The sequence below is a fragment of the Bactrocera dorsalis genome, chromosome 5 (genome assembly GCF_023373825.1).
Source record: "Bactrocera dorsalis isolate Fly_Bdor chromosome 5, ASM2337382v1, whole genome shotgun sequence".
In the NCBI taxonomy this organism is placed as follows: domain Eukaryota; kingdom Metazoa; phylum Arthropoda; class Insecta; order Diptera; family Tephritidae; genus Bactrocera; species Bactrocera dorsalis.
Genome location: NC_064307.1, coordinates 38,018,429 through 38,044,304, shown reverse-complemented (window position 1 = coordinate 38,044,304; position 25,876 = coordinate 38,018,429). Strand labels below are relative to the sequence as shown.

The 25,876-nt window shown below is 39.7% G+C and overlaps 1 protein-coding gene across 4 annotated transcripts in view; it reads right to left on the bottom strand.

Moving 5' to 3' along the window:
• Positions 1-25,876, bottom strand: part of LOC105233722 (four and a half LIM domains protein 2) — a 248,612-nt gene that overhangs the window by 92,208 nt on the left and 130,528 nt on the right. Inside the window, exons 1-2 of one of the 4 annotated variants that reach the window (XM_049459496.1) lie at positions 24,973-25,116; positions 2,057-2,398 (exon numbers count right to left, since the gene is read on the bottom strand). The exons of 2 other annotated variants lie outside the window; for them this stretch is intronic. In XM_049459496.1, the coding sequence (XP_049315453.1) occupies positions 2,057-2,220 (164 nt within the window). In that variant the 5' untranslated portion in view covers positions 2,221-2,398; positions 24,973-25,116. Of the gene's footprint in view, positions 1-2,056; positions 2,744-24,972; positions 25,117-25,876 lie in introns of those variants that run through there. One more of the 4 variants, XM_049459495.1, reaches the window with a different exon arrangement.

The following is a 25,876-nucleotide window of genomic DNA, read 5'->3' as shown; positions in this document are numbered from 1 at the left end:
ATGCCATATCGATGAAGATAGGCTGGGGTAGTTTTCATACCGAAGTTAGGTAGACACAACCCAACCTACTCAAAAGAGTTTAAGTCTACACGCTTAACTTCCTTCCTTCTGAAAACGATATAGAATATCTTGGCCGGAGCGCCTCCTAGGAGCTTGTCCAAGGCGCAGATTAGTAGAGAAACACTGGAATTTAATATCGAAAGGTCTCTTGAATATGAGGAATACGTTCTTGGAGGTTTTTAAGTTTCCCGACCACTGCAGTATACTTCAAGCTGAGGTCTTTGCTATATCGAAAGCCACGTATCGCATATCGGTTAGAAATATCTTGGGAAGCAGGGCAGCAGTGGAAAGTATGGGCAGAAGCAATCAATTTCATTTCTGCTAGGAGCCAGACCACAAAAGCATCGAGTGGTATGAAATAGTGGATGAGATTACCAAGAATGGTGGAACACCAGAAAACGTGATCAACATTGAGAAACCCATCTTTGTTTATACGACAATCTGGACAGAAGCATGGTAAAGAAAATCAAAACGCGATGGAATTACCTCGGTAGAAAACTGCAAAAGTCATGTGCAGATCTGAAGTACACAATATTTCTATTGGAATGATCGGAATACTAACGACACAGAATGGAGCTGAAAGATCGAGAAGGCTGCAGGAAATGTCTAGAGCAAGGCACCAGGGAAACAATGCAGCATCTCCTGTGCACTTGTCCCGCATAGGCAAGACTACACGGTAAGCATTTGGGGGACCACATACGGTATGATACACTGGAGGAGGTATCGAAAGTGTGGCCTCACTGTCTGTTGAAACTCGCGTCAAGCCTAGGCGTCCTAAAGGATAACTAGTTACTGCTCATGGATCTAGTAACTGAACTCCATCTGGTATCTTAAAGAACCAAAACTGGTCTATGCATGGGTCATAGGCCTACCAGATTAACCTAACCTAACTTACATATATTATAATTTAAAGAGAACAGAAAGTGCACTGAAGAAAAGTGTGACAGATATATGTATTTATCAACCACGTTTAGTGGAACTGATGGTCATGTAAGGAGAGTAAGTAAAACAAACAAGTTGATCCAGAGATTTTCTGGTATTAACATAGGAATTATTCAGAAGAACTGATGTGACAATTTATAATATTTTTTTGGTTTATCACACATTCCAATTCAATTCGATTATAACAATTACCAGTATTTTAACATCTTTCTATGTTATTACTTTATAACAAATCTTTCGGCTGTTTAATTAAAACATTTTGTGATATTCGGAGTCATCAACATCGATCCAATCATTCTGCTATTTGGCTTTTCACAGCTCTTTAATGGCATTGATAATGAAAATATGGAAGAAAATTAATTTTGTAAGTTCGATATTTCCATTACTCATAGCATGACATGGCATCACTCAAATGGACCAAGCCGTTCGTTAAAATGAAAATGATAGCCAAACAAAGAAATTAAGCGGAAGCCAAAGACCACAAAAGTTGTGGCAGCACCTGTACATATTTTTTAATATTTCACGCAAGCAAATTTTTGTTTATAATGAATATTAAATGTTTTAATGCATATATTCGGGTTTGTTATTATTTTGGTAAACCAATTACTGTTTGTAGAATTTTTAACACCAAAGGAAAAAGAAGAGAGAAAAAAATCGAAAAATAAATAAACAAAAAGTTAAATAAATTTTGAGGATTTTTTTTTTTGCTTTGTTTTTGTTTTTTCTCAAGTCAAAAATATTATTTGTTTTGTTGTTTAGTTAGGCTGTGAGCCAAACAGTAGAAGGTGTAAATTTTTGACAGGTGAGAGAGAAATTTTGACACTTTTCGTGATGAACGTATGTCAAAATTTTACCTGGCATATCGTTTGCCTGGTTGGGTAAATTTTGAGCTTTATATAAATTTTATATACATACAAACAATAGTCAGTAGTCAAACTTTTACATCCTATTTTAGAAAAAAGTGAAAAATATTTTGTTTCTTTGTTTTTTTTTCTCCCCAACTTGACACAGATTGAAAACTAATTGACAAAAACTTCAATTTGCTTTTTCTTACCTTACAATGAGATCATAGATTTCCTTCTTATCAAATACTTTACAGTAAGCGTACAAAACATTGAGGCAGGCATAACGCATGCCGGTCCATGGGATGGACTGTGACGCCAATGCCTCCCATAAGGGACAGTTAGCGTGGCGATCCAAGTCGAGCATTTTCACCATTGTTTTCTGTTGTTGTGTGTTGTTTATTGATTGTTTATTTAGAAATGTTAGTTGGCTGAAATGTGTAGATAAACGCCGAAACACTAATATTTATGTTTTTGAACTGTCACCGCCGTACTGACACTGTCATTTTCGTAAACAAAATCGAGATGTTCCATTCAATTTGTTTGCAATTTAACTACAATAATATTTGACATTTTCAAAACCTTTATCACTTTAGCAGTTTTAGAAATTATTTTAGATGGAAATCATTTAAGCAACGCGACGTCCACTTTCACTGCTTTGTTTGGATGTGAGTTTGTTGGATTTCTTATGCATAAGGAAGTCTTAAATATTGTTTGTTTTTATATGATCGTATATCTTTATGACATTTTAATTATCGTCATAATTTGAGCGGTTGATTGGGCAACCCACTGATGCCACTGATAGACACCGAAAATTACGCTGAATGATTTGTATATTGTAGTATTTTTAGGTTGCAATTTTGTATGCGTTTTATTGTTTCTTTATAGATATACATACATATGTCTACAGAAAGCAATGAAAATATAGAATATAAAATTCACAATTTAGTTAGTAAAATTTTTGCAACCGTTGCCACCATTTACGCGGTTATAACTGAATATGTGCCACCTAAAACTAACCGAGACGGAACAGATCAGGATGATGAGCTAAGTTGATTTCAGGGTAGCTGTCTCTCCGTCCGCAGGTGATAACTTAAGTAAAACCAGAGATTCAATGAGCAATTTCGTATAGATGAACACCATGGCAACATAAAAAGGTTGGTATTGTAGATGAGCGAAATTGCCACGTCCAAAGCAGGTGGTATACAAATTTGACAATGGGCGTGGAGCCGACCACGTTGAAATGACATACTAAGTACTATACATTTCAGGACAAACAAGACAAGACCAGCTTTAAAAAAATGTTAAGTTTCATCACTTACGAGGACATCAACTCTTTCAAATTAAGACACCTTCCCAATTAAGGGACCAGGCATTCCAGGTGCATACCCTCAAATCGTATTCCTTAATACATTTGCAGTGGTCGTCATCGAAAGGGGGGTTTCTTATCCGAGGCTGTTGTGTCCTTTTCATCGAATCGTTTCTGGCCACTCTCAAATGAATAAATCAATGGCGCTTAGAGAACTTTCCTCACTTGCGTGAGACAACAAAATTTAGCCAACCCAGCAGCTGTCTCTTGAATCGCTGAACCATGCCAATGTTGTTCCATAGACTGCGGTACTCGCCGTTACCAATGCACAAATAAATCTTCGACAAAACTTTTCTCTTTGGTCTTTTTTCGTCGGGAAAGGACTTTACTTTTCAATTGTCTACTCAGTTCAAAGTAGCCCCGTTGGCAGGAGTGATTCTGCGTTGAATGTGTATGAGTTATATTTATAAAATTGTACGAAAATATGTTCCAATCATTCCAGACCTATTTCCAGCCTCAAAATATCCTTTATAGTATGTTGCAACTTTCCACCAGATGTGTGAATTAAGGAAAATAAATAGAGAAGCTTTCTTAAAACTGAATATGAATGAAATTCAACTCTACATGAATGTAAATTAGGGATATGAGTTAATTTACTGATTTCCGATGCCCAGTTTCAACGAACACTGAACATTAAGACTTTTCGCAACATTTTGCAATAAAAAGTTTTGTTCACATCTGAAAATACGAGGTTTGACAATTAAGTAATGAGACTGATTTTATTGCCGCTTGTGGTAAACTTGTGACCTTGAAATTTCCTTTCTCTTTTTCTGGCATCCCTCCCCTCTTCATTGATATATGTACCATAGTTCTAGCTTGTTTAGTTCGCCTGCTGCGTCAAGTTGAGTAGACGTGTGTTTGTAGTGCTCGTCACGAAAATGAAAAAACGAACTCAAGAGCAACGCGTCGCGATAAAATTTTGCTCCAGATTGGGCGAAATAGTTTCGGAAACGTACGCTAAAATTGTAAGAGTGTACGAGGTGTGTTCAAAAAGTATCGCGACAGTTTTCTTCGATTACAGGGGCGTGGTGCATCATGAGTTCTTGCCACAGGGAAGAACGGTCAATAAGGAATATTACCTGCAATTTATGCGCAATTTGCGCGAAGCAATCCACCAGAAACGCCCGGGTTTGTGGGAGAACACCTATCGAAAAATTTGCACCACGATAACGCCCCTGCTCACACATCGTTGCTTGTGCGCGACTTTTTGGCCAAAAACAACACACTAATGATGCCGCAGCCACCGTATTCCCCAGATCTGGCCCCATGTGACTTTTTCTTGTTCCCTAAACTGAAGAGGCCCATGAAAGGACGACGTTACGCTTCTCTTGACGAGATAAAGACGGCATCGAAGGAGGAGCTGAAGAAGATAAAAAAATGATTTTTTGAAGTGCTTCGAAGATTGGAAAAACCGTTGGCACAAGTGTATAATATCTCATTGGGATTACTTTGAAGGGGACAAAATAGATATTCATGAATAAATAAATAATTTTTGAAAAAAACACAAAATTCGCGATACTTTTTGAACACACCTCGTATGGTGATTTTCCAATACGACCCGGAAACCAAAGCTCACAATGGTTGTCTCCTCGCGCCCCCCGTCGGAAGAAAGCTCGCATGAGCAAGTCGAAGGTGAAAACGATGATTATTGCCTTTTTTGATAGCCGTGGAATCGTCCACAAAGAATTCGTTCCACCGGGGAAAACTGTAAACCAAGTCTAATATTGCCAAGTACTCGAAAGATTGCGATAACGAGTGCGCCCAGACATCGCTGAATCCTTCATCACGACAACGCGCCGTGCCACACCGCCCTGAGCGTGTCCCAGTATTTAGCCTCTAAGATATCGCCGTGTTGCAACAGCCGCCTTATTCGCCCAATATGTCAACCTGTACCTTTTTTTGTTTCTTAAAACAAAATCGGTGGTCAAAGGAACCCATTTTGAGTCGATTATGGACATCCAGACGGCCTTGACAAGGGTACTCGCGGACATCCCAGTCGAAGCGTTCCAGAAATGTTACGAAGCATGGAAAACGCGCTGGAATCGCTGTATAACTACCCAAGGGAACTACTTTGAAGGGGATGACAGAGTTGTACAATAATTTTCTAATATACGGTTTTTATGGAATCAGTCTCATTATTTAATTGTCATATCTCGTATACCATGATGAGTTGAGTCTATTTAGCCAAGTGCATCTGTATATACACGAAGTTTTTGGGATATCGCTCTAAAATTTTGGACATGTCCTTTTCTCTTCAAGGAGCTGCTCATTTGTGGGAACCGCCTATGTCGAACCACTATTACATAAACTGGCTGATTGAAAACAGGTTCTTATATGAAAAATTTCTTCACGAGATTTAGCATTAATTATTGGGCAAGTCAACGGTATCATCTCCGAAAAAATTGTTCAGATCAAGTTTGAAATGAAATATTTTGTATTTGTGAAGGGTATTATTTCATTACCGTTTTCATTTGGAAGTTTAATTTAAAGTCCCTTTAACTGTTGTGTCTGAAATAAAGTTGTATCGCATATTTACCCTCGTGAATGCACATCTGAACTACTGACACGGTCACGCACAAGAAGTCAGTCAGTCAGCATGTTATTAATGCCACTGTTTCTATTTTACCCTCTGAATTTTCTGAATGTGTTTTGGAGTCTCTTTTAAACAATATTTTCGTCTTTTATTACTGCCTCACCTTTGTTCCCCTAAAATATATTAATTTTGCGGTTTTAGATTTTCACAAATACACACACCCTCACCACTAAACGCAGGAAGTCTCATCATAAAAACTAAAATAGAAACAAAAATGGAAAACTCGAAATTGGTACGACAGAGGGTTGCTGATTTTACGCGTAACTTTCTGCTTACTAAGCCAATATTGTGCGGCTGCACGAAAAAAGTGGGTGAGTCAGTAAATGAAAAGTGATAAGATTAAATCGAGGGGCTTAATTTCATTGGTGAATCAAGACTTATCGGATTGCACGTTTTCATGTCACTAGAAAATAATCTCATTCGGTTAGTATGTGCAGATACTAGGAAGCATGCACCTAAGTATATACGTATGTTTGTGAGATTGCGTGTTGTCAATAAATAAAATAAATAAAAACAAAGTCATATTTTTTATGTATGTATGTATGTATATGCAAAGAAATTATTGAAGTGGCTTTGGCGTGAAGAGCCTGCTAGTCATTTGCTCGAGATAGTGATTCACTCATTTTCAGAATTTACTTTTTAATGAAATTGTATTTACATTATTTAAGGGCGCCCTTGGTATATTCCACTGTGTCTTATTATGGTACATGATTTTATATATGTATGTTCTTTTTATGCATTTAGAGTGTTCATTAAGGTCTAAATAGTTGGTAATACTATACCACTATAACATGAATTTGTATTGCCATTGGCTACTGATGTCAGTATACTTAAAACTCAATAAAACATCTTTGATTTTTCATTTTTGATAAGCACAGTTCAACGTATTTGACATTATTACTCAAAGTTATACAAAAACTTCAAAAATCGCCAAATATTAAAGGTTTGGTCTTGAGATGCTAACTAAATTTGACAGTTCTGTATACTATTCTACGAAAAGATGCGAAGACTAAAAGAAGGTTTCAAGAGCGGGCACACTCTTTGTATATAGAACTCCAGCGATGATCTAGAGACAAATACCTAGAGCATTCTGAAATTATGGAGAGAATACTTCTCCAGCCTTCTGAATGGCAGTGAAAGTATAATACCAAGATATAGTGAACCCGATTCCCCAATCGATGCTGATAGAGTGGACGTTCCATTACCCGACTATGAAGAAGTTTAAGAAGAAAGCATGACCGACGATTGGAATTCAAGTGACTGGAACTTATCAGTGTGGCTTAAGCACTGAAAAATCAATAACTGACCAGACATTCACCTTTTTTTAGAAAAGACCCGTGAAAAGATGATCAACATACACCACCTCTTTGACAATTTCAAAAACACACCCGCAACTTGCTTTCCACGTCACTGCTGAAGACATAACTTCGAAGTCGTAAATAATTTTGCCTATCTTTGAACCAACATTAACACCAAAAATAACGTCAGCTTCGAAATCCAATGCAGAATAACACAGGTCCTACTTCGGACCGAGTAAACAATTGCAAAGTAAAGTTCTGTCTCAACGAACAAAGACAAAATTCTAAAAGTCGGTCATCATTTCTGTCCTGCTATGTGGTACAGAGGTATGGTCGATGACAACATCTGATGAGTGGCGTTACCAGTTTTCGAAAGAAAGGTTCTACGTCTACGCTGCTTAGGTCATGTTGTCCGACTGGACGAAAACACTCCAGCTCTGAGAGTAATCGACGAAGTACCCGTCGGGGGAAGTAGAGAAAGAGGAAGACTTCCATTCCATTGAAAAGACCAGGTGGAGAAGAACCTGGCTACACTTGGTATCTCTAATTTGCGCGAAAGAGAAAGATGAAGAACGACTAACACGCTGTTGTAAACTCGGCTATAACCACGTAAGCGGAGTCTACGCCAATAAAGAAGAAGAAGAATTATAACAAGTTATGGTAAGATTATATAACGGGTGATTTTTTTGAGGTTAGGATTTTCATGCATTAGTATTTGACAGATCACGTGGGATTTCAGACATGGTGTCAAAGAGAAAGATGCTCAGTATGCTTTGACATTTCATCATGAATAGACTTACTAACGAGCAACGCTTGCAAATCATTGAATTTTATTACCAAAAACAGTGTTCGGTTCGAAATGTGTTTCGCGCGCGTGTTTTGTTCAGCGATGAGGCTCATTTCTGGTTGAATGGCTACGTAAATAAGCAAAATTGCCGCATTTGGGGTGAAGAGCAACCAGAAGCCGTTCAAGAACTGCCCATGCATCCCGAAAAATGCACTGTTTGGTGTGGTTTGTACGCTGGTGGAATCATTGGACCGTATTTTTTCAAAGATGCTGTTGGACGCAACGTTACGGTGAATGGCGATCGCTATCGTTCGATGCTAACAAACTTTTTGTTGCCAAAAATGGAAGAACTGAACTTGGTTGACATGTGGTTTCAACAAGATGGCGCTACATGCCACACAGCTCGCGATTCTATGGCCATTTTGAGGGAAAACTTCGGACAACAATTCATCTCAAGAAATGGACCCGTAAGTTGGCCACCAAGATCATGCGATTTAACGCCTTTAGACTATTTTTTGTGGGGCTACGTCAAGTCTAAAGTCTACAGAAATAAGCCAGCAACTATTCCAGCTTTGGAAGACAACATTTCCGAAGAAATTCGGGCTATTCCGGCCGAAATGCTCGAAAAAGTTGCCCAAAATTGGACTTTCCGAATGGACCACCTAAGACGCAGCCGCGGTCAACATTTAAATGAAATTATCTTCAAAAAGTAAATGTCATGAACCAATCTAACGTTTCAAATAAAGAACCGATGAGATTTTGCAAATTTTATGCGTTTTTTTTTTAAAAAAAGTTATCAAGCTCTTAAAAAATCACCCTTTAATACACCAAAAGTATTGACTGATTACTCAGTTATCTGCAAAGCATAATCAAATTGTGGTGCGAAGTTCGTTAACGGGCACTACACTCCATCTACTAGCCAATCATATGGGTATGAATAGGTTAATAACTTATAATCAAATTTGAAGTTTCTCACCAAAATACGTGCCAAAGGCAACAACAAGGCATGCAAAAAGTTTCAAGAAAAACCATCCCTTTGCCACTGAACATTTGAATTTATACGCGAATGCTCATAACTTGAGCGGCATTATTATTAGGGGATAATAGAAGTTTTGCCATCATTTCCCAGTATCTTGAAATATATTGCACTAGCAGCATTAATATGTTGAAGAATCAACAAGCCTACATATGTTTATGTGTTTGTGTGTGAGTATTCACTAAACTTCTGCTGTGATTCAAATCCAACTACTAAGAAAAGCAATGGAATTCTGCAAGTTACTTGCGAAGTTATTTCAGGTAGGTATCATCAGCAGAGTGCATCAGGGTATTCTTGTTTCGAAGTTCGTAATACCGCTCTGAAATTTTACAAACGACCTTTAAAGAAGCTACTTATTCGTTGTAATACCGATATCGGAACACTTTAGCATAAAGCTGCTGAAAATCTTTCTCTTTGTTGAGATATCTTCGCGAAATTCGGCAAGAATCTTGGACTTGAGCCTGTACGGATTATTCTCTGGAACAATAATGTAATCTGTGAATAAATTGTTCAGATCGCATTACTATAACATATAGTTGTTATAAAAACAGTTCGATCTTTGTCTTGCGCTTGTAAGGAAACCTTTTTGATTTGACAAAATATCTTAACGAAATTGTTCATGGATCATTGTTTAGAGCAATGGTACATATAATCTCAAGAAAAAATTGTTTAGATCAAACCAATATAGTATATAGAATTTTTTATATTGGCGAAGGATTTGATGGTTTCGGTGCACCCGAATTTAATACAAAATACTGTTGTTTGTTTATAACGAAGTCAGTCATCTGACTAGTTCGTTTCATAACTACTAGTCGTAGGTATTTAATAACCAGCTGAAATAACTGCAGGGTATCACTGATAGGGAATCATTTCGGCGCAACATTCATGTAAGAAATATTCCACACTAAAATTGGCTTTCTTTGGCACACAATCCTCAGAGGCGTTAACGATAGGTTATAAAAGCGCAAAGAGATTTTATTTTGCTACTTTTCGATATACAATTTCGAACGGAGATAGCAAAGTTTTGCGCGTAATCGACAACTTGGGAATATATTTATTATGTGCTATCTGTATATTTATATGGATTTTCAATGGCAGTGAGAGTGCATAGATACCGGTGGCATACAACCCACATACACACACACACCTAAATGGTTGGTAAGCATGGTATTTTTGTTTGTTTATGGCCACATGTGTGAATATTTGTTTTGGAAAAAGTGACGTAGCGGCAAAGGTGTGCGTAAACACCGGTGATGATCTGATATTCGAAATATTCGGTGGATATGCCAACTTGGTGGCAGCGTTTGTACGTCAGCATTAGAGGGATTCTAATAATGTGAAAAACTTACTACTGTGTGTTTTTGTTTGTTGTAATGGATTGATATTTATTTACATTAAATGATTGACTTAAATTCGACTGGCGGTGAGATTTTATGTGAGATTTGGTTGTAAATGGAAATAAAGAATATAGTTTATTATTTTACATATATTTCTCTTTCTCTATAATTTAATGATTTTTGGTTACTGCAAAATTTATTAAACTTTTCTTCTTCTTCTTTACTGGCGTAGACACCGCTTACGCGATTATAGCCGAGTCAACAATAGCGCGCCAGTCGTTTCTTCTCTTCGCTACGTGGCGCCAATTGGATATTCCAAGCGAAGCCTGGTCCTTCTCCACCTTTTCTCTCGAAAACTCGCAACGTCGACTCATCGGTTGTTGTCATCGTCCAAGCCTCTGCACCATATAGCAGGACGGGAATTATGAGCGACTTATAGAGTTTGGTTTTTGTTCGTCGAGAGAGGACTTTACTTTTCAATTGCCTACTCAGTCCGAAAACGTGAAAATTATTAAACTTTTACAGGGTATTAAACACTAAGGGTAGAGGCTCCCTGATAATAAAATTCGACTTGGACGAAAACGAGGGGAAAAATCTGGCCTGGCTATCACCCCAAAATTCAATGGAAGAAATACTATATTAGCTACCAACAGTTCGCACAGTGAGTTTACTAGCTGAGTCGCTAGCAGCCATACCTCTTCTGTAAAGGAAGCGGTTCACAGAGAGGTGGAAGGCGCAAGCTGTATGCGAAGCGGCGGTCAAAGCCCATGAAAGTCTTTGCCGCAAGTCCAACCGGACAAAGGAAGAAGAATTGAGGCTGGCTGGGACCATGGGAAAATTGAAGGAACAACGCATCGAAAATCTCGTGCAAAGCCCCAAAGTTTGCGAACCGGATCGTGGAGGCAATTGCGGCCACAAGGCGGATAGAACTCAAAAAACCGCAAAAATGGACAGAGGCACGGTCACGCCTATGCCAACTTTTGTTGCTGCGAGCTGACAAAATTGAGTCAAAATCCTAAAATGTAAAGACCCTTCACTGCCATGGATAAAAGAAGGAGTGGTGAGGCTTGAAGGCTTGTGGCAGGCGGCCGTCCTCGAGATAGTGCACCGGAGATGCATTGTGACGCAAAGGTGCTTGTATCTCGCACGGTATAACCGGGGCTGCAGTGACTCCTTCAAAGGCAAAAACCTGATGTGTCGACGGAAGATTGATGGGTGTTGAGGACACTCTGATGAAGAGAATGGCAGCGCGAAACTATTCTACGCTATGAAGAAATAAGTAATTATGATTTTAGTTATTTTGAAGGTTGATTAACCTTAAAGATGGTGGTCGACATTGTTAACACTCAGAAACTAAAGTTAAGCCGTTTAATATGTGATACCTTACAACATAACAGGTGTTCCTAGTAGAGGGTACTTTTTTTCAATAGCCTTTTTTTGACAGATCTCGCGTGAGTTGAGTCAAGCTGTCATGTTATATTTGGTATTTCATGTTCTGTAAAGAATCCATCCCGCGTATTGGATAACATTCGATAGAATAGACCACGTTCAGCACGCGATAGAGAAAATATAGCAGCCGTCGCTGAGAATGTACACGAAGACCGTGGAGAGTCGATTTGCAGCCATTCGCAGTGACTCGGACTGACGTATGGAAAAAACTGGCGCATTTATGTCGAGGTCTTAAATTGAAAGCGTACAAATTACAACTTGTGCAAGAACTGAACCCGCTCGACCTTCCCGAGCGAAAATCGGGCTTTCCCTCAAAGGGCTCTTTCAAGAGAAGATCCGACGTTTTCGAGCAAACTTTGTCCAGCGATAATTCCCGCATTTGGGATGAAGAGCAACCTGGAGAAATTCAAGAGTTGCCATTTCATCCAGAAAAAACAGCGATTTGGTGTGATTTGTGGGCCGGTGGAATCATCGGTCCTTTTTTTTCAAACATGATGCCGGTGAGAATGTAACCGACTATTTGATGCCTGAACTTGAATCTCGGTTTCAACAAGACGACGCGACATCCCACACATTCATCAATCAATGGATTTATTGAGAGAACACTTCGTTGAGCTGATAATTAATGTTTTGGTCTGCCCGATTGGCGACCAAGATCGTGTAATATCACACCGTTAAAACTTGTTCTTGTGGGGATATGTAAAGTCTAAAGTCTATGCGGACAATCCCCCTTCGATACAGGCCTTGGAGCAAAACATTACGCGTATCAATCGCCAGTTACCAGTCGAAATACTCAAACAAGTCATAGAAAATCGGATTCAACGGATAGAGCAGCTGCGACGTAGTCATGGTCAACATTTGAATGATATAATCTTCAAAAAATAAATGCCAAAGGATGTTCTTTTGAATTATCATAAACATCCTCCTTTAAATTGAAATTTATCTGTTTTTCTTTAAAAAAGTATGGATCACCCTTTAATTTATTTAAATAGATTTGACAATTATTAATGAAATTACTTCAGTAGGTGTACAATACGATTTTCCTAGAATCCAACAGTATTCAGCAATGCCCACTGCTGTGTAGGCTATGAATCAAGCATATTTCCAGTTGCATTTCAGTGTCATATCTAGAGACGCCGGAAATACTGAATATTTACTCGTACACTCTAAATATTTTTGTGAGTAATACTCGAGCATTTACACCGAAAATTATTATTATACGACATTCCAATAAAATCGTCACAGTGTAATGCGTAATTAGCCAGTAATCTGTAGCGCTGTCTGATATCAAAAGCGGCAATTAGTACGTGTGATAACAACTTTTGCATTACACGTACCAATTTAAATGTGTGTGTAGGTGTATATACATATGTATGTGCATGCCGGAAGAATTTTCCCTCGTCAAATCGCTTTATCACATTGGTATTCAATTAAACGGTGACTGCTATAAAAATTAAGTGAATCCAGCTATCAGAGCTGTATAATATATATTTTTTATGGGAGCGGTTATGTGTATATTTTTACACAAAGACACATACACACAGTCATAATATTGTCAGCTTGATAATGAAGAGTAGATAAAAATGTAATCGAAGTTAATACGATAAAATGTGACACCGAAAGCTAAGTGCGCCAAGTCAGCTAGGGTTCTCGATTTATTGAAAAAGGCGCCAAATTTTTGGCAGTCGCTGGTTGCCAAAAGGTAGCGTTTTCATTTTATTGCCTGTAAATATACTATTTTGTATGTAGTTTTCTTATGGAGAGAATTATTTAGACTGCTACATAAGCGGAAAGGGACTGGCCTTTCATGCAAAAACCAAAAAAATATCCACCTTTGCCTTAGAGTACCAGCTTTAATTAGATTACTATCAAAGTTTAGTGATTTTCCATTCAATTGTGCTCAAGTTATTGGTCTCAAAGTGACGCTACCTCGATAATTGAACAAATTACGCTCTGAAATAGGCTACGCACAGTGCCACACTCAAAAAATGATCCATTGGATAAAAAACGTATTAAGATTTTAAGACAATTTGTAAACAAATTCTGACGTATTGTGAAGACCTTACAGCCAACCTACCCACAATACATACATATATCGAAGCGACTTTTAATTGGCATAATAACCGTAAGATCTGTAAGTGATCGGCTAAAAAGTTTCCTAGCTTTGCCAACTTGTCTGCCTTTTAGTTGCCGAAAATGTTCCTGTGACCGGAAACCCAAATTGTGAGCGTGTGGAGTTCACCTGCTAGTGAACTTAAAGCCTTCTTGGAATTGTTGACTAGACTGGAATTAATCTGTGGCCACAGGCCTTCTTTATACATAGTACTTCTGCTTGGAAGATTCCGGCTGAGTTTGGTAGATGCATAGAAATAGAGATCTCAAAATTATTGAAGCATGTATACCCTAAATGTATAGACAGAGCCAGTAATCTCCCCCTCAAGTTTATTTTTGTTCAGTTATGTTTGGCATTTCATTATGGAAAGACTTACCCTGAACAATGTTTACAAATCGTTCAAATTTATTACGAAAGTTCACGATCTGTAAAGAATATGTTTAGCTCAACTTATAGTCAGCATACTTGGCCTATGTTGGGACCCAGTATTCATTACTGAATTATATTCGAACGAATGGACCACATCCAGCACGCAGTGAAGAAAATATGGCAGCCTAAGTTGAGAGTGTACATGAAGACCTCGGAGAATCGTGACGTATGGAACGACTTGGCGCATTTTACGTCCAGATCTTAAGCTGAAAGCGTACAAAATATAGCCTTACCCAAGCGTCATCACTTTGCTCTATAGACTCTTGAAAAGTTCCTCGAAGATCTAACGTCTTCGAGTCAAATTTTGTTCAGCGATGAGGCCAATTTCTGGCTCAATGCGCATGTAAACAAACAAATTTCCGCCTTTGAAACGAAGAGCAATATGAACAGATTTAGGAGCTGCTATTTCATTCAGAAAAAAACAACGGTTTGGTTTAGTATGTAGGCCGGTGGAATAGTCGATAACTGTTTATTCAAAAATGATGTTGGTGAGGACGTAACCATCAATGGCAACCGATATCGCGCCATGATAACCGGCTGTTTGATGCCTGCAATTGAAAAAGGTGATCTCGGCGACATTTGGTTTCAGTCAATGGATTTATTGAAAGAACACTTCGTTGAGCTGGTAATTTGACGTTTTCGGCTGCTCCATTGGCCACCAAGATTGTGCAATATCACTCCGTTAGACTTTTTTCTATGGGGATAAGTAAATTCTAAGGTCTATGCGGATATTCCCACTTCCATTCAGGCCTTGGAGCGAAACATCACACATGTTATTCGCCAGTTACCAGTCGAAATGCACAAACGAGTCATCAAAAATTGGAATTAATGGATGGACCACCTTAAGGGCACCGTGATACTTTATAGAAACTGCATTTTGTGAACCAATGACCTGATTTCTGCCAAGTTACCCAATAGATACATATTTTGCCCTTTTTATTATTACTCTCATTTTATATGAGCGAAAAATTCATTGTCACGTATAGAAGCGTAAATAAAATTTCAATTTATCAATCAGCTCATGAAGTACGAGTAATCAAATATTTTAAAATAATAAGTTCGTAAATTAAGCTTTTGCCGCTGCAATGCCGCCTGCAACGCAGCAACGTACATTCACCAGACGTCTCCGCTATAATTTTAAGTGGGGGACTTAATGCACTTGCCCCGCCCATTGTCGAAAAGCAATATCATAAGTGGAAATTGGGCAATGTGCGCCATTTGAACTCACATGGATTGCCGATGAAAATGAATTAAATGCAATTAAGGTTGTCAATAGCGCTCAAATCGAGATCGCCCGCCGCCCCTCAACACTTTTTGTCTACAAAAAGCTTGCACATTTACTTTTATTGAAATGGATGCTCAATAACAAGCGATGTGTATGTGTGTGTATGCAGGCGGCTAAGACGATCAAGCAATTTGAGAAATTATGACGCTTTGAACTCAAAGCAATTCATTTATTTATTTATTATCGCTTTTTATTGTTTTTGCTTTTCTAAATGCGATTTTTCCGAACTCATGCGAGTGCACAATATTCAACCATGCGCTCAGTGCGTCGATGGATATTGTGAAAATTTCAATTTCAAAAAAGTTTAAGCGAATAAATCGTAAAATATGAAACTGAATAAAGATGATAACATTTTAAGCAAATGCTTGCCGTCGAGCGCAAGTGCAGCAAATAGCAGCGCGTTGGTTGCAATGGGAGCAAAGCCAAAATCATGTCGTCAAGTGTTTTCGTTCGGCGGAAGCGACACATTTGCGCGTCAACACCATCGATGACATTCTCCTCAAATAAACACACGCACATACAAATACATACACAACTTTTGTTTATATGGTTGTGTGTTTATATTCTTGCACATGCCGCTGACATATTTATATTTATATACATATATTTATACCCTGAACAGGGTCTATTAAATTTGCAACGAAGATATAATATAGTATATATATTGGGTAGTCGAAAAAGTCTTTTCGTTTTTCTAATCAAACTTCAACTTATTTTTTTTTTATATTTATAATAAACTTTAATAAACAAAAATATACTATTTTGGTCGACGACTTTTTGCCATTTTTCCGCTAGAGACATTATTCCATCAGTGTAAATATCTCCTGGTTTCTCGGCGCAAAACTGCGACAAGTAATTTCCACAGGCTTTTCTTGAAGCCAACTTTACTCCATTAAGGGAGTTCTGCATTGACCGAAACAAATATTAGTCTGATGGTGCAAGGTCAGGGCTATATACGTATGGTGGAAGCATCAAAACTTTCCAGCTAAGCTATCCTAGTGTTTTCGAAACCATCAAAGATGTGGGAGGTCTAACGTAGTCCTGCTGGTAGACGAAGCCCTTTCTGTTGATCAGTTCTGACTGTTTTGTTTCGATTGCTTGCTTCAATCTCATCAGTTGTTGACAGTAAAATGTAGAATCAATCGTTCGATCAGACTGGAGCAGCTCATAGTTGATGATTCCTTTCCAATCCCTTTTTTATAACAAAATATTTCAAAATATAACACTATAGCATAGTATATAGTATAGCGAATTTCTTCATTATTTTCACACATTTTTGAACAGCTGTAACTTTTTTTCAACTTCCCCGAATTAAATTTTTTTTACTAAATGGAGCTTAAAAAATCTCTCCTTTCCAACAAGATATGGTATGACACAATGTGATTGGTAGCACTGGAGATATACGACTGACACGACATCTATTGAAAAAATACGAAAAGACCTTTTCGACTAACCAATATATGAAATGATGAGCTGATTTGATGACAGTTTTTGAGATATTTATCTAAAATTTTGAACACATTCTTTTCTCATCGAGAAGTTGCACACTCGTCGGAACCACCGTGGTCCGACCACTAGAGCACATAGCTGCCATACAAATTGTCCCATCCAGCTCAACCCATTGTATGGAAAACTTTTTTATTTGAAAAGATATCTTCAAGAAATTGAACTTGGTTTATTTTCGAAAGCAACGGTACAATCTTCGAAGAAATTTTTCAGATCGGGCTACTATTGGATATAGCTGCCATACAAACTGAACGATCAAAATCGAGGTCTTCAATGAATTTTTTTTTTTTTGACGAGATATCTTCACGAAATTTGGCATGGTTTATTTAAAACAAGCACGGCTATTGCTTCGAGCTTATCGAACGTAATCGCTTCCTATATGCTGCTTTTATCAACACAATTTCTTGCGTTTTCCCGCAGTTTAATGGCAATTTAGATTTTTACCACCTCCATCGCCAGCGCTTGAACAAATATGTGCGAACATTACGAGCGCACATACAATGGCACATTGTGTACTTTGTCTGTGCGGCTCCATAATTGTTTGCATGCAAGCATTTTTGAGCACTAAGGCTTCATTGCAAAGCACATAAACTGTTCTCTTCATTGCGTTGGGAAAGCAGGTGAAGCTAGTACTTAGTAATGGAAAAATATACCATACGTAGGCTGCTATATATATTTCTGGACTAGGCAACACTAAGTGTTGCCAGGTGCAATCTGACATTTCCATTGGAAAGTTTGACATTTTTTAGCATAACATCACTCAGAACGTTTTGTCATTTAATCGTGAATTGTTTTATTTACAGGGAATTAAAAAATTCATCTCGGCCAAAAAATGGAATTAACTCGTGAACATTTTCGTGCGATCATTTTTCACAACTTTCGACGTGGATTATCACGACAAGAGTGCATCGATGAACTAAAATCTTTGTATGGCTATGAAGCACCATTCTGTAGCACTGTGAAAAACTGTTACAACGAATTCAATCGCGGCCGACGCTCGCTCAAAGACGAATTCCGTGAAGGTCGTCCAAAAACAGCCGTTGTGCCAGAAAACATCGATGCCGTACGTGAACTGATAATGCAAGACCGTCATGTAACATACCTTCAGATAGAGGCATGCCTATGCATTTCTCTCACCAGCATACATTCGATATTGCATGAACACCTGGCCGTAAAAAATGTTTGTTCTCGTTGGATCCCGCACAATTTGACACTCCCTCAAAAAAGGCTCGTGTGGATTGGTGTAAAGAAGTGCTGAAAAAATACGATCGCGGTGCTTCAAAAGACGTTTATAAGATCGTCACAGGCGACGAATCATGGATCTATGTGTATGAGCCCCAAACAAAACAGCAGTCGACCGTGTGGGTTTTCCAAGACGAGCCAAATTCAGCGAAAAAAAAAACATTTTCGTTGATAAATATACCTATTTTCATTATTAGGCCAGAAATATATATAGCAGCCCTCGTATATACTCTAAGAACATTTTTGCGGAAATATGTGGTAGATGATGAAATATATTCGATGTTCTCGTCTTCAACAGTGATTGTTCAGTTTGAGTGACTGCTATATAGGTATGCAAGAGTGGTCCGATATGAAAAAGCCGAATTTCGTGAAGATATCTTACAAATAAAAATGCTTTCCATACAAGGGCATGATTTTGATCGTTCAGTTTCTATGGCAGCCATATGCTATAGTAGTTTGATCTAGACAATTTCTTCGTGGTTGGATTGCAGTGTGGTCTAAAGCATTAACCTATACAAAATTTACTGAAGATAACACGGCAAATACAAAAGTTTCTAAAACAAGTCTTCGATTTTGAACGTTCAATTTGTATGGCAGCTATATGCCATGGTGGTCTGATCTGAAAAATTTCTTCAAGGATTATGCCGTTGCTTTAGAAATTCATGCCAAATTTCGTGAAGAAATCTTGTAAAATAAAAAAGTTGTTCATACTAGGATTGGATTTTGATCATCGAGTTTATATGGCAGCTATATGCTATAGTGGCCCGTTCACGGCGATTCCGACAAATAAGCAGCATCTTTACAAGAAACGAATATGTGCAAAATTTCAGAGCGATAGCTCAAAAACTAAGAAACATATGTATATGTATATGCAGGTATATACAATATTACGATCTTGAAAAAATCGAAATTGAGTTTCTTACGATTTACTACATCCATATTAGAAATATGTAGGACAAAATTTTCAGCTTCCGCTGCCAGATATACCTAATACATAACCATTACATAACTAATACATAACCAATACATAACTAATACATAACCAATACATAACCAATACATCACCACTTCATAACCAAAACTCAAATTTGTTTCTTATTGCTTACGATTCACAACATGATATTACAAATATGTAGCATTAAATTTTCAGCTTCCGCTCTCCAATGCATAACCAATAAATAACCAAAAAAAAATTTTTTTTTAATTTTGTTTCAATATGAGTGGTTTCTATTATACCGTTTTTGCTCCGCCTGCAAACTTATGAAAAGTGGTGTTACGTTGTTCTTCAATTAAGGTGACAATATGTACATACATACACTGCCATAAAACAGTGCGTTGAGTTGTGTGAGTGCATAGATAGTGATTGTTTTCTACTTTTGTGCACTATTTGCATTCTTATCACACACTTTCTGTGTGTCTACATTGACAGCTGGTGCGAGCGTCAAATACCGATTGCTGCCTATTGCACCAGGGTACATTTGGCATGCAATTCTGGGGCACGCATACAAGCGCAAATACACATTTTCACACAAATGTATGTACATACATATGTATGTATCTATGCATGTACGGCACCACAACAAATTCAATTGAGAAATGGAAACGCGCACCCGCCTACCTTCCAAACACTAGCTGCAACTAATTTTAGTGTCCCGCGCCCAACAGACAGTCTGTTCCCACAATTGTGCCATTCGAACAATTGTCGAGCTGCGCCAATTTGCCAGCATCCCGTTGCTTATCACCGTATAAATGCACATTTATATGCACTTGCTTAGTGCGAGGTGCAAAAAGTCGACGCTTTGGCCGCCCAAGTGCTTTCAATGCAACTACAGACTACGGATTATCGCTTTGTCTCTCACTCCGTGCAGCAAAACAAACGAGTTATCCGAAATATTTATCATCCAGCAACCGGCATACTCTGCTATCTAGTCCCGCCTGCACACTCTGGCAACGATCAGCCATTCATTGTTCCGACATTCAAGTGCTCTCAGGCTTTGCTGCCACATGTTGCACTGCACTCTCTGTCAACCAACCTGCACATCTATTGCACGTGCAACATGCCCTCGCTTGCCTGCACCAACGCTGCCGTGCATTGTCATACAAGCGATTTTAAGTGGCTTAATTGAAAGTGAGTTGAAGCGCTTTAGCAAACGCACACATTGTCATGCGCACACACACACAGCCATACTTTATATGTCTATATATATGCCCGCTAGATCAGTGCATGCCTGTGCCCAAGTTCACTCGGCGTTATTTTCATAAAAGTTATTGTTTTGAGTGCATAATAAGCGCATAATTAATTTATGCATAAGCCAACGGTTGCACGCCCTCGCCCTCGCGTCGCGCACTAAGCGCTGCAGGCCGTTGCAGTTGCAGCAACATTGTCAGCCAGTTAGTGCGCGCTTTCCGCTCTGCGTACACAAAGCGCTGTATTTTTAGTTTAAGTTTAACGAAGAGCCCACGAGCTAAAAGCGGATGCAACAGAGCTTTAGCTTGCCGCAAAGTGGTCGGATAATTATTTTCATATTAGATTATTTTTAATTTAATTGATATGGCTTAGACTGTGCTCACTCAACGGATATGTTGCACGCGCTCATGGTGCTTTGATGTAAGTAAAATTTCATAATTGAACACTTTTAGCTTTCATAACTTTATAACGGAATTAAATTACGCTTTAGTGGAGCTTTTTTTGTTGAAAGTTTTGGTTGAGTTTGAGGAGGATTTGGCTTTTAGCAATGATAGTTCAATGTCAGCTCTTAACGCCTCAAATGAACAAATCTGAATATATATATTCACAACTTAGATCCAATATTGCTTCAGGTGATATTCTATAGCCGAAAAGCTTTACGAACTTGATGTCAGATGAATTTATTTGCTTAAAGCAGAGTAATATTTCATCAAATGAATACCAAACTACCGTTGAACAGTGTTTTTAACGGGCGATCCAAGTAGAGGATTATGATTTGAGGGCATACACGTGGAATGTCCGGTCCCATAATTGGGAAGGTGCCGCTGCCCCGCAATTTGATATCCTCGTTAGATTAAAAGCTGACATCACAACCGTCAAATAAATGCGTTGGACGGGACAAGGACTGGAGCAAGTCCTTGTAGCATTTTGTAGCATTTACTACAGTGGCCATATAAAACAGCACAAATTTGGTGTTGTATTCGTGGCGAGAGAGATTCCCTCGCCGCTTACTGGCATCCATCCCGCTGGATGAATATCTAGCCACAATCAACATCAAAGCAAAGGCCTTCAACATTTCGCTGACTTGCGCCCAGGCACCGACGGAAGAAAAGGACGATGTGACCAAGGATGTCTTCTATGAGAGCTCAAAATCGTGGTTGGCGACTTTAACGCCAGGGTGCGCAAGGAAGGTTTCTTTAACACAACGGTCGGTAAATTCAGCCTCCACGATGAATTATCCCCAAATTGGTTAAGACTGATCGACTACGCCGTGGCCGTAAATATGGTTATCTGTAGTACTAGATTCCAGCATAAGAAGATTCATCAAGCTACCTGGCTGTCTCCGGATCGAAAAACTACCAACCAGATCGATCATGTTGTGATAGACGGAAGACACGTCTCCAGTGTTTTAGATGTGCGTGCGCTCCGAGGTCCTAACATCGACTCGGACCACTATCTTGTTGCAGCTAAGATTCGCACCCGCCTCTGTGCAGCAAAAAACGCACGCCAACAAACACAAGGAAGGTTCGACGTCGAGAAGCTGCAATCACAACAGACAGCCGAGCGATTTTCTACTCGGCTTGCACTCCTGCTCTCTGAGAGCACTCGTCAACAACTCGGTATAAGGGAACTGTGGGACGGCATTTCAAACTCCTTACGTACAGCTGCAACCGAAACCATTGGTTTTCGGAAAGTGCAAAAGAACAGCTGGTACGACGAGGAGTGCCGTGTCGCAGCGGAGAGAAAACAGGCTGCCTACCTCGCAACGTTACGATCGACCACAACACGTGCGGGATGGGATAGATACCGAGAGTTGAAGAGGGAAGCGAGACGCATTTGTAGACAGAAAAAGAAAGAGGCCGAAATGCGTGAGTACGAAGAGCTTGATAAGCTGGCCGACAGGGGTAATGCTCGAAAATTCTACCAAAAGATGCGGCGGCTTACAGAAGGTTTCAAGACCGGAGCATACTCATGTAGAACCCCCCAAGGTGATCTAGTCACCGATGCCCAGAGCATACTTAAATTATGGAGGGAACACTTCTCCAGCCTGCTGAATGGCAGTGAACACACAACGCCAGGAGAAGACGAACCCGATTCCCCAATCGATGACGATGGAAAAGACGTTCCATTGCCCGACCAAGAAGAAGTTCGAATAGCAATTACCCGCCTGAAGAACAACAAAGCGGCGGGGGCGGATGGATTGCCAGCCGAGCTATTCAAACACGGCGGCGAAGAGCTGATAAGGAGCATGCATCAGCTTCTTTGTAAAATATGGTCGGACGAAAGCATGCCCAACGATTGGAATTTAAGTGTGCTATGCCCAATCCATAAAAAAGGAGACCCCACAATCTGCGCCAACTACCGTGGGATTAGCCTCCTTAATATCGCGTATAAGGTTCTATCGAGCGTATTGTGTGAAAGATTAAAGCCCACCGTCAACAAACTGATTGGACCTTATCAGTGTGGCTTCAGACCTGGTAAATCAACAACCGACCAGATATTCACCATGCGCCAAATCTTGGAAAAGACCCGTGAAAGGAGAATCGACACACATCACCTCTTCGTCGATTTTAAAGCTGCTTTCGACAGTACGAAAAGGAGCTGCCTTTATGCCGCAATGTCTGAATTTGGTATCCCCGCTAAACTAATACGGCTGTGTAAACTGACATTGAGCGGGACCAAAAGCTCCGTCAGGATCGGGAAGGACCTCTCCGAGCCGTTCGATACCAAACGAGGTTTCAGACAAGGCGACTCCCTATCGTGCGATTTCTTCAATCTGCTGCTGGAGAAAATAGTTCGAGCTGCAGAACTTAATCGAGCAGGTACAATCTTTTATAAGAGTGTACAGCTGCTGGCGTATGCCGATGATATTGATATCATCGGTCTCAACACCCGCGCCGTTAGTTCTGCTTTCTCCAGACTGAACAAGGACGCAACGCAAATGGGTCTGGCAGTGAACGAGGGCAAGACGAAATATCTCCTGTCATCAAACAAACAGTCGTCGCACTCGCGACTTGGCACTCACGTCACTGTTGACAGTCATAACTTTGAAGTTGTAGATAATTTCGTCTATCTTGGAACCAGCGTAAACACCACCAACAATGTCAGCTTTGAAATCCAACGCAGGATAACTCTTGCCAACAGGTGCTACTTCGGACTGAGTAGGCAATTGAGAAGCAAAGTCCTCTCTCGACAGACAAAAACCAAACTCTATAAGTCACTCATAATTCCCGTCCTGCTATATGGTGCAGAGGCCTGGACGATGTCAACAACAGATGAGTCGACGTTGCGAGTTTTCGAGAGAAAAGTTCTGCGAAAGATTTATGGTCCTTTGCGCGTTGGCCACGGCGAATATCGCATTCGATGGAACGATGAGCTGTACGAGATATACGGCGACATTGACATAGTTCAGCGAATTAAAAGACAGCGGCTACGCTGGCTAGGTCATGTTGTCCGAATGGACGAAAACACTCCAGCTCTGAAAGTATTCGACGCTGTACCCGCCGGGGGAAGCAGAAGAAGAGGAAGACCTCCACTCCGTTGGAAGGACCAAGTGGAGAAGGACCTGGCTTCGCTTGGAATATCCAATTGGCGCCACGTAGCGAAGAGAAGAAACGTCTGGCGCGCTGTTGTTGACTCGGCTATAATCGCGTAAGCGGTGTCTACGCCAGTAAAGAAGAAGAATCTTTCAACTCAGCAGTTTGTTGTTGGTACTTTGTATGTACATATGTACACAGCGCTATATCAAACTGTGTGAGTATGTATGTATATATTACTTTATAACTTCAGCGTTTTGTCTGTGTAAATAATTAATAAATTTTCGTTTATCTTCGCGCATTCTTTAAGGCGAGCGTCGAAGAAACACTTGAATTCGCTTGTCAACACCGAGTCACCCACAAAATCGCACCGATTGATAGAAGTATGAAGAAAATATAATAAATGAAATATTTTTCACAAAGCGAAATTCAGCATTCAAACGAGAACTGACAACACACACAGTTATTTAGGATGGCGCGCAAACCCCAACATACCAAAAAGCAAAAAGCACTTTCAACACTTCACTGACACTTTGTTGTCCATCTAAATATTGCAAAAGATATGCGCTTAGACGCTTGCAAAGGACCGCACTCACAAAAACTAACACGAATCACTGTTACTTCGAAAGATCAAAATGTTTGACGCGTCAACAAAAAAAACACTCCCGCTATCACACGCACACAATGGTAATGAAAGCGTCGGCACCAACAACAACATGCACAGCAATCAACTAGGAAATAGCGATTGAGTTGTAAGTCACAAAATCGCTTTGCGTCAAAAAATCTACACCCCCCACAAACCAACAAACAACATTTCATCCGCACTTTCGGCTTCGGTGTGACCGAGTGATTGATGATAAGTGGGAGTGTTAACAAAAGCACAAACGCACACACTACACCCACAAATGGCAGTCGAAAGTGCCAAGTTGCGCGCCAATTTCACTACGAAATTTTACGCACAGATTTTTACGCGTTCGTCACACACAGCACAGCTGCCGATAGAGCTCCCGCGAACAACCAATACGTTTCACAAGCGAATTCTAACTGACGCGCTGGCAGCACTGGCCGCAACAACCAGCCGGTGAATCAACCGCGCGCCAGCACCGACATCGACGCTGCAACGCTGCCCACTTGCGCGTACTGCGCGCGCTTGGCGAATGCTTACGCAGCGAGCAGCAAGAAAACACACGACCGATAAGCAACTATTTACTCCGTTGACGCGCACAGTGGGCGCTGACGATTTGTGCGCTGCGAAAGTGTAGGGTGAGTGTTTCACGAAAATTAAACGTATGAATACGAGCAAATAATATGACTTCGGCTACATCGAAGCTATAATACAGTGTTTATACAAAATTTCAGTTTAATATCTCAGAAACTAACGCGTATATACGTATGGATAGCTAAATCGACTCTGCTCGTCATGCTACACCTACTAGACATAGTTATTTATTTATTTTATAGGGTAAATTCACTGGAAAATATGGAAATATGTATATCCGTGCTCACTTGGAAAATATGACTGCTCCAATCGCTTAATTAGGGTTCCGAAAATTTTCTGGAGTGCTTGCCCCTCCGGAATACAGAGTTAGCCGCGACAAGTGTTAAATTTCTAACCTTTACATCTGTCAATCATCGTTAATCAATTTCATCTTCTTCGCCCAACTTGGAAGAAATAGAGGCTGCTTATAAACAACTTAAATCAAGAAAAACAGGCTTCTTCCAAGGTCCAACCTTCCCTCGCTAATTCGATCCTCTTTTTGAACCAAATTGACGCGAAGAATAACAGGACAGTGAGATAAAAGAAATGCCCGAGAATATTGTTGCCGCTGGCGCATTAATTGAGGAAGACTTAAGTCAGTCTCTC